Source organism: Marmota monax, unplaced genomic scaffold (genome assembly GCF_021218885.2).
Source record: "Marmota monax isolate L192 unplaced genomic scaffold, Marmota_monax_Labrador192_F-V1.1 WCK01_AAM20220418_F8-fsc00124, whole genome shotgun sequence".
NCBI classification, from domain to species: domain Eukaryota; kingdom Metazoa; phylum Chordata; class Mammalia; order Rodentia; family Sciuridae; genus Marmota; species Marmota monax.
Window position 1 is genome coordinate 1,844,840 of NW_026692505.1, and position 15,992 is coordinate 1,860,831.

At 35.4% G+C, this 15,992-nt stretch overlaps 1 protein-coding gene across 1 annotated transcript in view; it reads left to right on the forward strand.

Moving 5' to 3' along the window:
• Kdm4c (lysine demethylase 4C) overlaps positions 1 to 15,992 on the forward strand; it is a 406,229-nt gene that overhangs the window by 241,580 nt on the left and 148,657 nt on the right. The window contains exons 12-14 of the mRNA XM_058579703.1: positions 8,662 to 8,843; positions 10,411 to 10,624; positions 12,832 to 12,908. Coding sequence (XP_058435686.1) covers positions 8,662 to 8,843; positions 10,411 to 10,624; positions 12,832 to 12,908 — 473 coding nt within the window. The remainder of the gene's footprint in view (positions 1 to 8,661; positions 8,844 to 10,410; positions 10,625 to 12,831; positions 12,909 to 15,992) is intronic.

The following is a 15,992-nucleotide window of genomic DNA, read 5'->3' on the forward strand; positions in this document are numbered from 1 at the left end:
CACAGAAACCAATCCACAAAACTACAACTACCTTATATTTGATAAAGGGGCTAAAAGCATGCAATGGAGGAAGGATAGCATCTTCAACAAATGGTGCTGGGAAAACTGGAAATCCATATGCAACAAAATGAAACTGAATCCCTTTCTCTCGCCATGCACAAAAGTGAATTCAAAATGGATCAAGGAGCTTGATATCAAATCAGAGACACGCCGTCTGATAGAAGAAAAAGTTGGCTACGATCTACATACTGTGGGGTCGGGCTCCAAATTCCTCAATAGGACACCCATAGCACAAAAGTTAATAACTAGAATCAACAAATGGGACTTACTCAAACTAAAAAGTTTTTTCTCAGCAAAAGATACAATAAGAGAGGTAAATAGAGAGCCTACATCCTGGGAACAAATCTTTACTCCTCACACTTCAGATAGAGCCCTAATATCCAGAGTATACAAAGAACTCAAAAAATTAGACAATAAGAGAACAAACAACCCAATCAACAAATGGGCCAAGGACCTGAACAGACACTTCTCAGAGGAGGACATACAATCAATCAACAAGTACATGAAAAAATGCTCACCATCTCTAGCAGTCAGAGAAATGCAAATCAAAACCACCCTAAGATACCATCTCACTCCAGCAAGATTGGCAGCCATTATGAAGTCAAACAACAACAAGTGCTGGCGAGGATGTGGGGAAAAGGGTACACTTGTACATTGCTGGTGGGACTGCAGATTGGTGCAGCCAATCTGGAAAGCAGTATGGAGATTTCTTGGAAAGCTGGGAATGGAGCCACCATTTGACCCAGCTATTCCCCTTCTCGGTCTATTCCCTAAAGACCTAAAAAGAGCATGCTACAGGGACACTGCTACATCGATGTTCATAGCAGCACAATTCACAATAGCTAGACTGTGGAACCAACCTAGATGCCCTTCAATGGATGAATGGATAAAAAAAATGTGGCATTTATACACAATGGAGTATTACTCTGCATTAAAAAATGACAAAATCATAGAATTTACAGGGAAATGGATGGCATTAGAGCAGATTATGCTAAGTGAAGCTAGCCAATCCCTAAAAAACAAATGCCAAATGTCTTCTTTGATATAAGGAGAGTAACTAAGAACAGAGTAGGGTCGAAGAGCATGAGAAGAAGATTAACATTAAACAGGGATGAGAGGTGGGAGGGAAAGGGAGAGAGAAGGGAAAATGCATGGAAATGGAAGGAGACCCTCAGAGTTATACAAAAGTACATACAAGAGGAAGTGAGGGGAAGGGGAAAAATAATATAAGGGGGACAAACGAATGTCAGTAGAGGGAGCAGAGAGAGAAGAGGGGAGGGGAGGGGAGGGGAGGGGAGGGGAGGGGGGATAGTAGAGGATAGGAAAGGCAGCAGAATACAACAGACACTAGTATGGCAATATGTAAATCAATGGATGTGTAACTGATGTGATTCTGCAATCTGTATATGGGGTAAAAATGGGAGCTCATAACCCACTTGAATCAAATTGTGAAATATGATGTATCAAGAACTATGTAATGTTTTGAACAGCCAACAATAAAAAATTAAAAAAAAAAAAAAAAAAAAAAAGAACAATGAGTATGAACATTTCAAAGGAGGGAATGAATTTGGCATGAAGTAGACTTGATAGGACAACATTTTGGATTTTGATGTGCAAGGAAAGAATGCAGGTTTCCAGCATTCTCTTCATGCTTCTTTATGTTCTCTAAGTTTCCCTCATAGTTGGCATCATGACTGTTCTGCTTGAATTTCTCTTCTTAGCAGCTGTTTAGTGTGATCTGCCAGGTGTTACCTCTGGTAGTTCTTGGACTACAGGGTCCAAGGATCACACTGCCCTTTATGGAGATGACCAGAAGTCAGCTTTTTAGCTCAGAAAGCCCCCCTCCCCCCCCGTCACTTGCAACATGCTTATTGTTCACTGCTTGGAGATCTTATTTTGCCATTTTTTGATTTTATGTTGGAGATGCTACTAGTGAAGTAGCTTAAGAACTTGAGATTTCTCCTGTGGGATGTTTTGAACTATTTGAAAGCAAGGGACTGATTGTTTAAAGTTTCTTCATCTGTCATATTTCCTGGAATGTTATGAGATTTGTGTGCTCACCCTTTAACCCATCTTTGATTTCATTGTCAGAATAAGTTCCTTTTGGTGTCATGTGGTTAGTTTGGTTTTCAATGATATGACAGTTTGCTTACAAGAGTTTTCTTCTTGTCCCTACCATGATATGATAATCAACTGTCCTTTTTTTCTTTTTTATATACTCTATTAGTAAATGTTACTTACAATTCTTAAAGATAGAGGAGTTTTACTGAGAAGGAACCTGAAGTATATTCTCACTAATTCACTTGCCTAAGATCACAAGAATTGAAGAGGTAAATAACAGACTTTAAATGCTGTCTGTTCAATTCCAGGATTGTCACTCTTTCTGCTTTACCACACTAGCAGTTCCCAGTAATAGTGAGAGTACTGAAAAGAATACATATGAAGATCTAATGACAACAAGACATCTTTGTTGATAGAGTAGATTAATTTCCCAGTAGTCCTTGTTTTTGCCCATGTGTATTTTAAGAGTGTACCTATTTGAAATATGAACTAACATTCTTTTTTTTTTAATTAAATTTTTTAAAAATTGTAGATGGACCCAGCACCTTTGTCTGTCTGTCTGTCTGTCTATCTATCTATCTTTATTCGGTGCTGTTGATCGAACCCAGTGTCTCACATGTGCTAGGTGAGTGCTCTACCAACAACTATCATTGTTCAGGAAATTCAGGCAACACCAGTAATGCCAAGTTTCCCTGGTGAAACTTGTCCCTTAGATGTAGCATGATTATCAAGGCATTTTTGTGTAAGAAGAATTTAAAGGTGCGTCCCTTGGGATGTTTGTTTTTTAAAGCATATATTGACTCATTGGGAATGTATCCTTAAGTATTTTGACATCTGTATTATGGAGAGGAGAATACATAAAGAGTAAAACTGTAACAGAGTTGAGAGTGATGCTTAGTGATAGAGTGCTTGATTTGCATATTGGAGGCCATGACTTCAGTCCCTGGCAGCAGAACCAAGCAAACAACAAGAACAGACAGGGTTATGGTTTGGATGTGAGGTGTTCCCCAAAAGCTCACATGCGAGACAGTCAAGAAAGTTCAGAGGAGAAATGATTTGGTTGTTAGAGTTTTAACCCAATCAGTGTTTAATCCCCTGATAAGGATTAACTGAGTGGCAACTGAAGTGGTAGGGTATAGCAAGAGAAGGTGTGAATTGCGGTGTGACTATGGGGTATATACTTTGTATCTGGAGAGTAGAGTGTTCCTCTCTGCTTTCTGATCACCATATAAGTTGCTTACCTCTGTCTCACTCTTCCATCTTGATGTTCTGCCTCACCTGGAGCCTGGAGGAATGGAGCCAGCCTTCTATGGATTAAGACCTCTACTACCATGAGCCTTCAAATAAACTTTTATTCATCTATAATTGTTCTTGTCAGGTCTTTTAATCACAGAAATGAAATTGCTGATTAAAACAAGCCTACGTTTGCCTTTTTAATTTCTTAAGTGTCTTAGGCTGAAAACAGCAGTTTCTCTATTAACCGTTATTAAACTAGCACATTACAGAACTGTAATGGAAAATTTAATTTTTTTTTTCTGAATGGCACTACTTGCCTTTAAGATTGTACCTGAACCTCGGTTATTTTTTTTTAATCTTTTGTATTTCTGAACACACCTTTATAAACTTTTCTTATTCATCAACTAAAATGAACATTGAATATATTTCACATACAGTATAAGAATACTAAAATTCCAAAGTTTCTATCTTCCTTGCTTTTTTGAGTAACTCATTACTGCTTTCATCTTCATTCTCCTCCTCACCCTCTATTTCCTCCAGGATGTTTGAAACCATATATAATGCCCCCCAGGATTCAGATTTTGCTCAAGTACCTGAAACATAACAGATGTTGCCATGCTTTTCATAGCAGAGAATGGTGCTGTATCGGCCAAAAAACATAATTGGAACATATCCCCAAGCAGTGCAGTCATCATGGAGACTGGTAAAGGGAAATTCCTGTAATGGAGTTCAGTGCCTTTTCCCATCTGCCGAATTCCATCAGCATGTCCTGGCAGTAGTCCTTCCACAAATAACCCAAATGTGTTCTTTAGAAAAATCCATATAAAATCAGCAGAATTTATTCAAAAAGCCTATACTGAGTGAATGAATTGACCTCAGTCTGTTCCTAAGGAAAGGTCCCCTCACCCGCTGCCAATTCATTTCCCCCTTGTTATTATTTTGACTATAATTTTGAAGCTTGGATAGTTTTATAATCATAATAACTTATAACCCGCCTATGTTCCTTTTAATGTATGTTTTATAGAATTGGCATCATCCTGTATATACAGATTTGTGTGCTGGATTTATTTTTACAATTTTTAAATTTTTTTGTGATACCAGGGATTGAACCCAGGAGCACTTAACTACTGAACCACATCCTCAGCCCTTTTAAAAATACTTTTTAGGGGCTGGGGTATTGCATAATGGTAGAGCACTAGCCTAGCATGTGTGAAGGTTCAATCCTCAGCACCACATAAAAATAAAGAATTCTCAGCACCACATAAAAATAAATAAGTAAAATAGAGATATTGTGTACATGTAGGCATCGTGTGCCCATGTTCAACTAAAAATATTTTAAAAATACATTTTATGTTTAGAAACAGTGTCTCACTAATTTGTTGAGGCTGGCTTTGAACTTGTGATCGCCCTGCCTCAACTGCCTGAGCCACTGGGATTATAGGTGTGCACCACCATGCCTGGGCAGAATATTTTTCATTGTACTTTGAAATAATAGTTTCAGCTGATTGTGTGTGGCTTTTGAGTGAAGAGGAGAAATAAAGACATTTTTCTTTCTTTGAAGGCATAAAAAAGCCTTTTCATGGAAATATTTATACATCAGTGTTAGCTGTCTTTCTGCTCTGGTTCTATTATTGTCTATATTTTTATTAGAAAAGCTTAGTATTTAGTGCATACATTTTAAAAGTAATTTTCTGGATGAGTTTTGCAGGACTTACCAAGGAATTTGGTGTTTGAACTTTTGGCATGGTCTTTCATAAAATAAAGTTATTCTTTTTTAGCAATGTAGTTATTTAGTAATTTCAGAGAGCTATTGAACATTTTTGCTGGTATGGTGGCAGTATTTTTTAAGTGGTCCCTTCAGCATATTTATTAAAGATAGTATTTGTTTTCTAGTGTGGCCATCTAGTAGTATTAATTATGAGGCTGACCCTCTTTCACAGGATGGTGCATAAGCCCTTGCTTAAGCTTCCTTATTCACCATGAAATTCCTGATAATGTAGAGTCTGGAGCTGTGTTATAATCTGCTTGTGCAAATTCAGAAGTGCTTATGAAGACATAAGGAACCACTTTATTTGGGGGCTCATTCTTTGCTTTACTGTATAGTACCATTTACAGGGTTTTGGCACTGTTTGGTAACAATTTCAGAATCACCACCATGAACTGTGAGTCTCGCTGAAGAAGAATGAAAAGTACAATGGGAATAGAATGTTTTATAATTGATTAATTCGTTCATATAAAAAATATCATTGTGAACAGAATCCAGGTGCACTTTACCCCTGAGCTACAATACCCTGTCTTTTACTTCCTTCCTTCCCTCCCAACCTTTCTTCCATCCTGAGATAGGGTCTGACTAAATTGCTTGGGCTTGCCCAAACTTGAAGCTTCCAGGGTCAACTTTCCAAGTTGCTGGGATTATAGGCATACACCACCACACTCACCTCCATATGTAATTTGTTTTAGCATTGTGTATTTCTAAACAAGATCTGAGTTATAGAGATCTTTTAGATATTGGTAAATCTCATATGATATTTAATTAAAAATTACGTTTGTTATCATTACCATTAGTCCCACTGGAAATTTATTTGAGTATTGGACAGTGTTACATTCACAATAATGGACACACTTTTTCCAACATTTTAATTGTGAGGTATAAGTTTCAAGTAGATCAGTTATTTTTCGTAAAAAGGCTGACTTTTTTTTTGGTTCATTTTCATGAAATTCCATGCTAGATACTGAAGAATCTTGATTTATTTTTTTCTTTCAAGTAAAAATGGTTCTCCATGAAAAAGACAGGTTCTTTGCCTTGCAGTTCAAGTTAATGTCAGAAGAGCTTTAACTCAGACAATTGCTGAACTTCAGTGTGTACAGATATACTTTATACATATATCCCTTTTTTGTCACAGATTTAATAAATCTGATACTTTTTTCATCAAGAACATTAAGTGAAACTTCCTTTTTTTTTCTTCATTTTTTTCAGTCCTCTGAAAATATGAGGTAATCAAGAATATAATACTTTGGTGATGCTGCCTTGATTTAAGCTAAGGCACCAATAATTTTACCCCCCACTGCTTTTATGTCACTATTACAAATGTCAATAGTGTGACATAGACCAAATAACATGTCTGTGTTATTGTGAAACTGGTTTTGGCTACATAGATGGTACAACTGGTGTATTGCATCATCTGAAGTCTATAGATCATTCTTTGAGAACTGCTGTTGTCTTTTTCCCCCCCCCCCCCCCCCGCCGCCGGACCTGCCAAACCAAGCCATTTCTGTAACTACCTCCTCTCCATAGATTCTAAAACTTATTCATTCTGCATTGGCTCATTTAGTATGTGGAAAAGAAGACTTGCTCAAAAGAATGTTTTCAAGTAATGATAGTTGGTCCTCTCCTGACTTATTGAGAATACAATTAGGAATTAAGGGAGTTCTGTGCTTGGTAATGTTTTCATAGTTCTCCTAAACCTTGATATACTTTCGTATTTGGTGCTGGGTCTCTGGCAGGTCCCAGTGCTTGGTGCTGCACAGTGTTGCTCCTGTAATGATTTTGAATTATAGGATTACATTATGATGGTGGAGAGAAATGCTCTTGGGGCCTTATTCTGTGTCAGCTTTGGTCTAGGACAGATATAGAGCTGGATCCTCTCTACACGTCAAGTGTTGAGAAAGTTTGAGGAGGTCTTTTTTATTCTATCAGGCCATCCTAGGCCAAACCTTGCCATGAGTTTTAATCAGATGGACCATTACAGCTCTGCCCACACTCACCTACTCTGTGGCTCCATTTTACTTCCTGGCTCTGTTGTTCTTCCCTGTCTTTGCCTGTTTTTCACTGTCTCTGGACTTCAGGAATTAGAAAGTATTTCCTCTGATCTTGGAAATATTTTGGGAATTCCTCATAATAACTTGAGACCAGGGATAAAAACTTTGTCTCATGTGTTTCAGTGTTTTTCAAAAAGGCAAGTGATGCAGTAAACTAATTTTAAGCCAATCAGTAGTAGCCATATTTAGTATCTATAAGAGATATTAACCTATGAGAAGGACTTACTGCTATTCATAATTTCTAATTAACTTTCATTTGTCAACTCTTCTCTAATATTTCTTCTGTTGTGAAATGTAGGGCAACTTAGGTGGAAGTAATTTATATTTAACATCAGATTACTTCATCTTAAGTATAGGCAAAGGGTCTCACCTTTTGTTTTCAAACACTGTGCTCCTAGCTATATACCAGGTGTTTCTCCATTATAATAACAATGCTGCTGCTGCTGCTGCTGCTGCTGCCGCCCCTGCCACCACCATCATTGAAATAGGATCATTCCTTTTTTCTTCCATTGGAATTTGACATCTTTAATTTTATCCTCATTCACTATTTCATTTTTTTCTGTCTATGTAAATCTATTTTGACTTTTTCTAGAGTAGGTAAGTTAACATGGCAAGGGCTGGAACACAGTGGTTCACCAGTGATTTGGATAACTAAGGACATCACTGTGCAGAATATTTTTTAATAAGCATGTCACAGTTATTGGTGAGGAATATTAAGCCCAAGACATGCCTTTTCATCTGAGATATACTGTCCTCTGCTATGGGCAAAAGGAATATTTTTCTAATATGCAGTATCTTTCCAATGCTCTGAAAGATTTTAAAGTGATATTTTGTGGAGGTGTTTTCTACTTTTATCTAGTAACAGATTTGCATGTTAATAGATTTAACCCTCTTAGAGAATCATACAGAACAAATGAGAAGATTTGACATAGGGATTATTTTTTATATCCATGTAATGGTAGTATATTGCTTGACATATTATAAGTGCTCTGTAAATGTCATGGATTCTTGAACTCCAAAGTTAATTCCATGAAGTCCAATTGATAAAAATTTTATTGAACCACATATTATGTTAGGTAAAGAAAGTAAGCATATTAATAAGCATTCTCAGTGTTAGAGTATCCTGCTAACTGGAAGATAATGTTATGTTTATGAACATAAACTTATTTTATCATAGGCAGTGTTGTGGTAGTAATAGAAATACTAATGTAGTGACATTGGAAAAAGAGGGTATTTTACTCCTGGCAAGTATGGGGATTGTGGAAAAGGGAGGTTGGTTGTCTGACTTTGGCTTTAAAGGATGAAGAGAATGAGAATCAAACTCCTTTTATTCTGTTTTATATCTCAGAATGTATCAGTAGACAACATAGGCTTGGTGTCTGGCATTGATGTCACAATTTGGAACATGTGCTTCTTTTATAACTAGGGTGATTGGTTTCCCTTGTGTTGCTTCTCATTGTATTTTTATGCTGTGTCTTCTAAAAGAGTTGCCTGAAGTTCCATCAGTTGAGGAAGAAGTAGAAGAAACAGAGTCTTGGGCGAAGCCTCTTATTCACCTTTGGCAGACAAAGTCCCCTAACTTTGTGGCTGAACAAGAATATAATGCAGCAGCAGCAAAAATGGAGCCACACTGTGCCATCTGCACTCTGCTCATGCCATACTACAAGGTAATTTGGGGTGGTGTGGCTGTCAACCTGTCCTTACATTGGTCCACTTTCTGTGACTATGCACCCAAGAGGTCACTTGTGAATCATTGTAGGTGAGTATTCATCAGAAATAAGATGGCAATACTTCTTAGCTATTGTTCTTCGCAGGACAACAATGATTTCTACAAGCCCCTTGGGAACCATTTTTCTGATAGTACTTTTTCTTTTTTGAATATCTTGTTTTTTTTCAGGGAAAGTCATTTCAATGTTTCTGTTGTTTTTACAACTAAACTTAAAGCTTAAAAACAGAACCATGCAGAGAGAGAATTTAGTCTTGGTTACTATTTTATGTTTGAAAATGTTGCTCTCAAAATATGTGCCAGCTCTGAGCCCAAATTTTTTTTCATTAATTTTTAAAATTTTAACATCTCAATCTACCTATATAATTCCCAATAATAAAAAAATTTTCAGTTACAATGATAAAATTTGGGAAAGTTTATTTAAATGAGATCTTTGGAGATAATAAAGCAATTCATAAATTATAAATGGAACAAATACTTAAAATTTTCATATATTTTGGAGAGATGACAGTTTTTTGTTTGTCATGATTCTGCCTTATTTGGCCATGTGTACCAGTAACATCTCTTACTCTTTAAGCCTTGTCATAAGGCAGATGCTTTAGAACCCCTCCCCAGTTCTGTTACTCAAATTAAACCTGGTGTTTGAAAATATTCCTTAAAATGCTAACCAGGTAATATTTTTATTAAATCAATACATGTGTTTACCTATTAGAAATGAAGAGGTAAAAAAATTCATAAGAAGAATACATGCTTTCCATGAACTCTTTTTAGAAGAACACAGTTTTAGTAGCTCATCAGTTTCTTTTATGAGCAGACATTCAAAATATTTTCTTGTTCTTTCAGATTAATTTCTTTCTTTCTTTCTTTCTTTCTTTCTTTCTTTCTTTCTTTCTTTCTTTCTTTCTTTCTTTTTTTTTTTTGGTGTGTGTGTAGGAAGCAGGGCCCAGGGATTGAACTCAGGGGCACTCGACCACTGAGCCATATCCCTAGCTCTATTTTGTATATTATTTAGAGAGAGGGTCTCGCCTCACTTTTTCTGAGGCTGGCTTTGAACTCACAATCCTCCTGTCTCAGCCTCCCGAGCTGCTGGGATTGCAGGCATAGATTAATTTCTTGATGGGAGCCTGAGAAGGACCATTACTAAAAAGCTAATAGGAAGGGCAGCAGAATACAACATACACTAGTATGGCAGTATGTAAAAAAGTGGATGTGTAACCGATATGATTTTGCAATCTATACACTGGGTAAAAATGGGAGTTCATAATCCGCTTGAATCAAATGTATGAAATATGATATGTCAAGAGCTTTGTAATGTTTTGAACAAATAATAATAAGAAAAAAAGAAAAAAAAGAAAAAGCTAATAATCGTTGGGATAAGGAAAACAACAGGAATAACAAAAGGTGAAAGCAAATGGCTAGAAGAGGGTTTAGTGGATTGGAGTGACAAGAATGAATTATGAACTGTTTTCCATCTTTTTCACTCAACATGGAAATGTTGTGTTTTTCAGCCAGATAGCAGCAATGAAGAAAATGATTCTAGATGGGAGACCAAATTAGATGAGGTGGTTGCATCAGGAGGAAAGACTAAGCCCCTCATTCCCGAGATGTGTTTTATTTATAGCGAAGAAAATATAGAATATTCTCCACCCAACGCCTTCCTTGAAGAGGATGGAACAAGCCTTCTGATTTCTTGTGCTAAATGCTGCGTACGGGTTCATGCAAGTAAATACATTTATAGTCCATCAATCACTCACTTTTCTGCACTCACTTTTCTGTGCTTCACATAGTTCTTATTGCTCACCGATTTGGAACCTGTCAAATCTATTGTATTGAACTATTGACATTCTTGATGGTTGAATCATTTTTTCCCTCATATTTCTTTTAGTGAAAGTATGAGGGTGTATAATTAATTATCCTCCCCCCCCCCCCAGTCTTCCTTATGCAATACCAGTGGTGAGTAGGCCTGTTTTTTTTTTTTAATTGTTGTTGTTTATTTGGTGTTCAAGTGAGGTACCATCATGAGGCACCTTTCTTTCACATGCTTGTGTTTTACTTACCTTATAATAAAACTTAACGTGAACATCTGATGTTGATTGATGAGTATTTTTCTTTATGACTTTTTAAGGAGAAATCAATCTTCCTTTCATGATTCTTAGAGTTATTATTGTATTGAGTTAAAGTGTTATTTTTTATAAGTAAAAGGAAATCTCTACTGTTTTCCAGGGGAGAATAATCATTATAATAGTTTTTTCTCCCAAATGAGATGATTAGGCTGTGTCTGTCTGTCTGTCTGTGTCTCTCTTTTAGTTTTAGTCTTTATTTTAATTTAGAAATTGCAATTTTAACTTATTTATTTTAATTTAGAAATTGCAAAAATAACCAGGTTTAGTAGCACATGCCTGTAATTTGTTGTTTTTTACACAAATGGGGGAAGTGGTGAATATATTTAAAATAACAACAATAATACAACTGGTATAAAGCCTATAGTATACGTAAAAGGGATTCATTATATACAACTCTATTTTAAATAATTCTATTTTTTCCAATTTTACTCAACCTTGTATTCTATTAACAACTTCCGTAAGTCTGTCTTTCTCAATGTGTAGTTTAAAAGATTTATGATGGAGTTATCTTCATTCATATTTACCCCAAAGAAATAATAGTTTTAGAGTTGGAATTACCTCCTGATAAATTTATAAATTAGATACCATATACTTCCTGAAGAGATTTGAATGTCATCTGCTTGAAATATAATAATAGCAATCTTCTTCTATTGATATTAATTAATAACACACACATGCATGCATACAAACACAGTTTCACCATATGTTAGTATGTATATTTAAGAGGCAAAGCATCAGGACACAAAATATAGGCATTTAATCTTGATTGTAAATGTAGCAGTTATATAGTTTAGCTATGTTATTTCATAAATGTGTACTTTTACTTCATATTTTAAAGAATTGGTTAACTGCTATAGGTGTTTCTTTGGATAGTTACATTTCTGTTACTTTCTGTTCCTATCTCAAATGTTACTGAAATTTGTAAAAACTACCCATAGAATTTTCAAATCCCTCTATTTTCAGTAACTTAGGTTTTTTGTTTGTTTGTTTATTTTGTTTGTTGATTCTGGGGATTGAATTCAAGGGTGCTTTTATACTGAGCTACATCCTCACTTCTTTTCATTTTTTATTTTGAGATCAATTCTCGCTAAGATGTTGAGGCTGGTCTTGAACTTGCGATCCTCCTGCCTCAGCCTCCCTAGTTGCTGGGATGACAGGCATGTGCCACTCCTTTTGGCAACATGTTTCTTGCTGCCATATAATTGTTATATATTTGTACCCTTAATCATCTTCATATTCATTTTGGGACAGGCATTGACCCATCAGACAAGTTGAATTAAGGACATTAATTCATCACTAATCAAATTGTGTAGTCTTTGCCCTATCACTGAAATGAAGGATAATAATGTGTAATTTTTAAAGTATAATTTTAAATCACATGAATTTAAAAAGTAGTACATCAAAATTTGCTGTTTACTTATTTTAGCATTTCAAAACACTTTCCTTAATGGATTGCTTCTTCTTGGAAATGTTTATACATGTGTGAAAGGCCAGACTTGGAAGCTTAAAAATATTGTCTACTCAAGAATTATCTTTGTGAAATATTGTGAGCATTAGTTAACCTTAAGACCCACACCACCATGTTTTTTTTTTTTTTTTTTTGTTAATCATGTCTTGTTAATCATGAAGCAGGAGAACCAAAAATATCTTTCACACAGGCTTGCTTGTATTTTGTTTTAAGCCTCACAAATAAAAAACAGTATATAGTGGGCAAATGATATGATTTTATTTATGTCAGTATTGAGATATGTAATATTGTAAAGATGCATGAGACCTAATGCATGGATCCATGCTATTATTTCCTAGGCTGTTATGGTGTTCCTTCTCATGAGATCTGTGCTGGATGGCTCTGTGCCCGGTGCAAAAGAAATGCCTGGACAGCAGTAAGTATCTTGTTTTACTATTGCTTTACCTCTTCAGTTATTCCATTCATGTGGATACATTTAATTATAGTAGAAATATAAGATTGCATGAATTTTTTCTTAATATATATTTAGTTCTAGATGGACACAATACCTTTATTTCATTTATTTATTTGTATTTGAACCCAGTGCCTCATACGTGTGAGGCAAGCTCTCTGCCACTGAGCCACAATCCCAGCCCCTGCATGAGTTTTTCTGTGTAATTTCATAATTTAATGTTTTTTTTGTTCGTCCTTCTCTGAATTGTCCTATTGTATCCATTGTCGAAATATTAGGTAAATTTCTATGTAGTCCTCTTCTGCTTCACAAACTGTAGGAACGGCCAGTTTATCAAATCTACATTGACATTTTCAAGGCCTCAAAAATTTAAAATTTTACTTAATTTTTCTGTACAGGATTATTACTGGCATCATTAAGAATAATTATCCTAAGTAATAGTCAAGGTGGAGATATTCAGTTGATGCCTGAAGAAACCATGCTCATTTCCAGCTTTTCCAGTAGCCTGAGGTCTTTCTCCCACTTACTCATCCTTACATTCATACTAAACAAGTTTTAAAGATCTGCTCTACGCCAGGCATTGCCATGAACTTTAAATAAAATGTTTAACAACAAAGGATCCTCCATTTGGGGACACATTTCCTCTTGGTCTTAATAGTTTTTCCTAAAAACCCTGTTGAAACTTAGATCCAGTGTTGATCTCCATTCCACTAATCTATTGTGTCATACATTTTGCCATTTAGTTGTGTTCTATGCTAAATTTTCTTAAAAGGTGTCTTGTTTTTCAAGAGCAAAATGAACATTCTTAAACATGATGACCTGCCAGATCACTCTATCTCCCTCCCTGATGACCTTAGAGCAGGAGATGAGCTTGATGTTTTCAGATCACTAAATGATAAAGAATTTAATTTTCTTACAACCACAGTTAAAAACCTGAAGGATAGGTGAAGAAACATGCCTTGTATGATGAAAATTTATGTTATGATTATGTATAGTTAGATCTCAGTATGGAAGTTCACACATGGTGACTGTAGTTTGAAGGAATGAATCTGAGGGCAATATCTTTCTGAATTATTGGTGACTTTCACTTTGGGTAGGGTAAGAGAGAAAATATGGGCACTCTTTAAAGTCTAAATAATATGATTTACTTAATTTCAGAGGCAGTATCTCCCTTTTAAGAAACTTCTACATTAGTAGGCCCAGAAAACATTTTGGTGTCTTCTTTCATGTGATCAATTAGGTTAATGAAATTTAAGTGAATATAGAGCATCTTCAAATAGCCAGCAGTTCTTACTTACAGGCAAGACTGGATAAATATATTCAATTCTTATTGATATATCCAGCTCTTTTTATTGTGTAGCTCCTATTCCATTGTAGAGCCAAAGTGAAATCTTGTAGCGACAGTTTGGTGATATTCTTTCATTCACCTTGACAAATTAGAAATAAATGTAGGACATAGAGGCATAGAGGCTATCTCATCACTTCACTAGGGTGTTAAGAGTTCCATCCATAGTTATTGCCTTGCTCCTGTGCTCAAACACTGAGCAGTCCTATTGTCAAAGTACCATTGTCCTTTGCATGGTAGAGGCAGAACCAGGACTAGTCTATCCATTCTGATTTTAAAGCTGTTTCTGATCAATTTTGCTGTTTTTAATATGGCATGTTCTAAAAGGAAAGCAGTCTGATTAATCACTCTTTGGAATTGATTTAAAGCAGATTTCTATTAATCTTAACTCATTGTCTCCTCAAAAAATATGGTCATTTGTATTTTTAGTGTTGAAGCCATCTAAATCTTTTTCAGTGGACAAGAGAACTGGTAACTCGTGAGTATAACTTTACAATGATTTTCAGATTCACATAGTTTCTAATTTTTAATTGGAAATGATTCAGATCCTCAGTGGATGTCAGTTTTTTCCTTTTTTCAAGTTATCCATTTTGAGTGAACTTTGTCTATGAAGTTCCATTTTCAATTCTCCTGAGAAATAATTGCAGTTTTAAGTATTGCAGAGAAGTAACTGATAATATTGATAATTGACTTTTGTGTGGCAGTTTTGCAATATTAATTTTTACTAAACACTTAAGTATGATTTCTTTGAATTTTGTGTCTGGAATGATTACATTTTAAAAGTATCCTTAGACCTGAGTTCTTTAGGAAGCAGTCTCTGGTTGTCAGTTTTAGATTCCAGAGGAGCTGTAGACCTTCTTTTAAATGGAGCTTCTGAAGAAGCTTATGGGATTCTAAGAGCATATCTTTGGTCAGAGAATATATCACTTCTTCCTTGTGCTTCATCCCAAATTATTTTTTAACCTATCTTGTGAAAGTAAGTGTAATTTATCAGGAATGCAAAATGGTCTTGTATGATATTTAGCTTGGGACATATGATTATACAACAAATGTAATTATTATAGCTATTTTCTTTTATGGTAAGTGGCTTTTGAACACCTTTTATTCATTTTCATGAGGCATATGCGAGAATTATACATGGTGATTATACATGGTGATTCTATATCATACAGTGAAGAAGCAATAGTATTTTGGAAGCAAAGACATCTTAGGTATTATATCACCACTCTCAGACAATAAATAAATTAATAAGATCAGATAGTAGAGTGTTGAACTAAGTTGAAATTTTTAAAGTCAGTTTGGGAAAGATAATAAAAGAGGTTTCTGAGGCTAGAATTAGTCTTTACAGATGCTGTTTTTTTAATTTACCAATTATAAAGAGTAGATGTCACTCTGGACTCAAATACTCTGTTAGTTTTTTTTTTATTAGTTGCTCAAGACAATACAATGATCTTGACATGTCATACATTTGATTCAAATGGGGTATGAAATCTTATTTTTCCACGTGTACAGATTGCAGGATCACATTGGTTATACAGTCACATTGATCATACAGCAATACTAGTGTCTGTTGTATTCTGCTGCCCTTCCTATCCCCCCCTCCTCTCCCCTCCCCTCACCTCTCTTTACTCAATCTACTGTGACACATTTCTCTCTCTCTCTCTCTTTTTTTTTTTTTCTCTTCCCTGGAGAATTGACTCCTG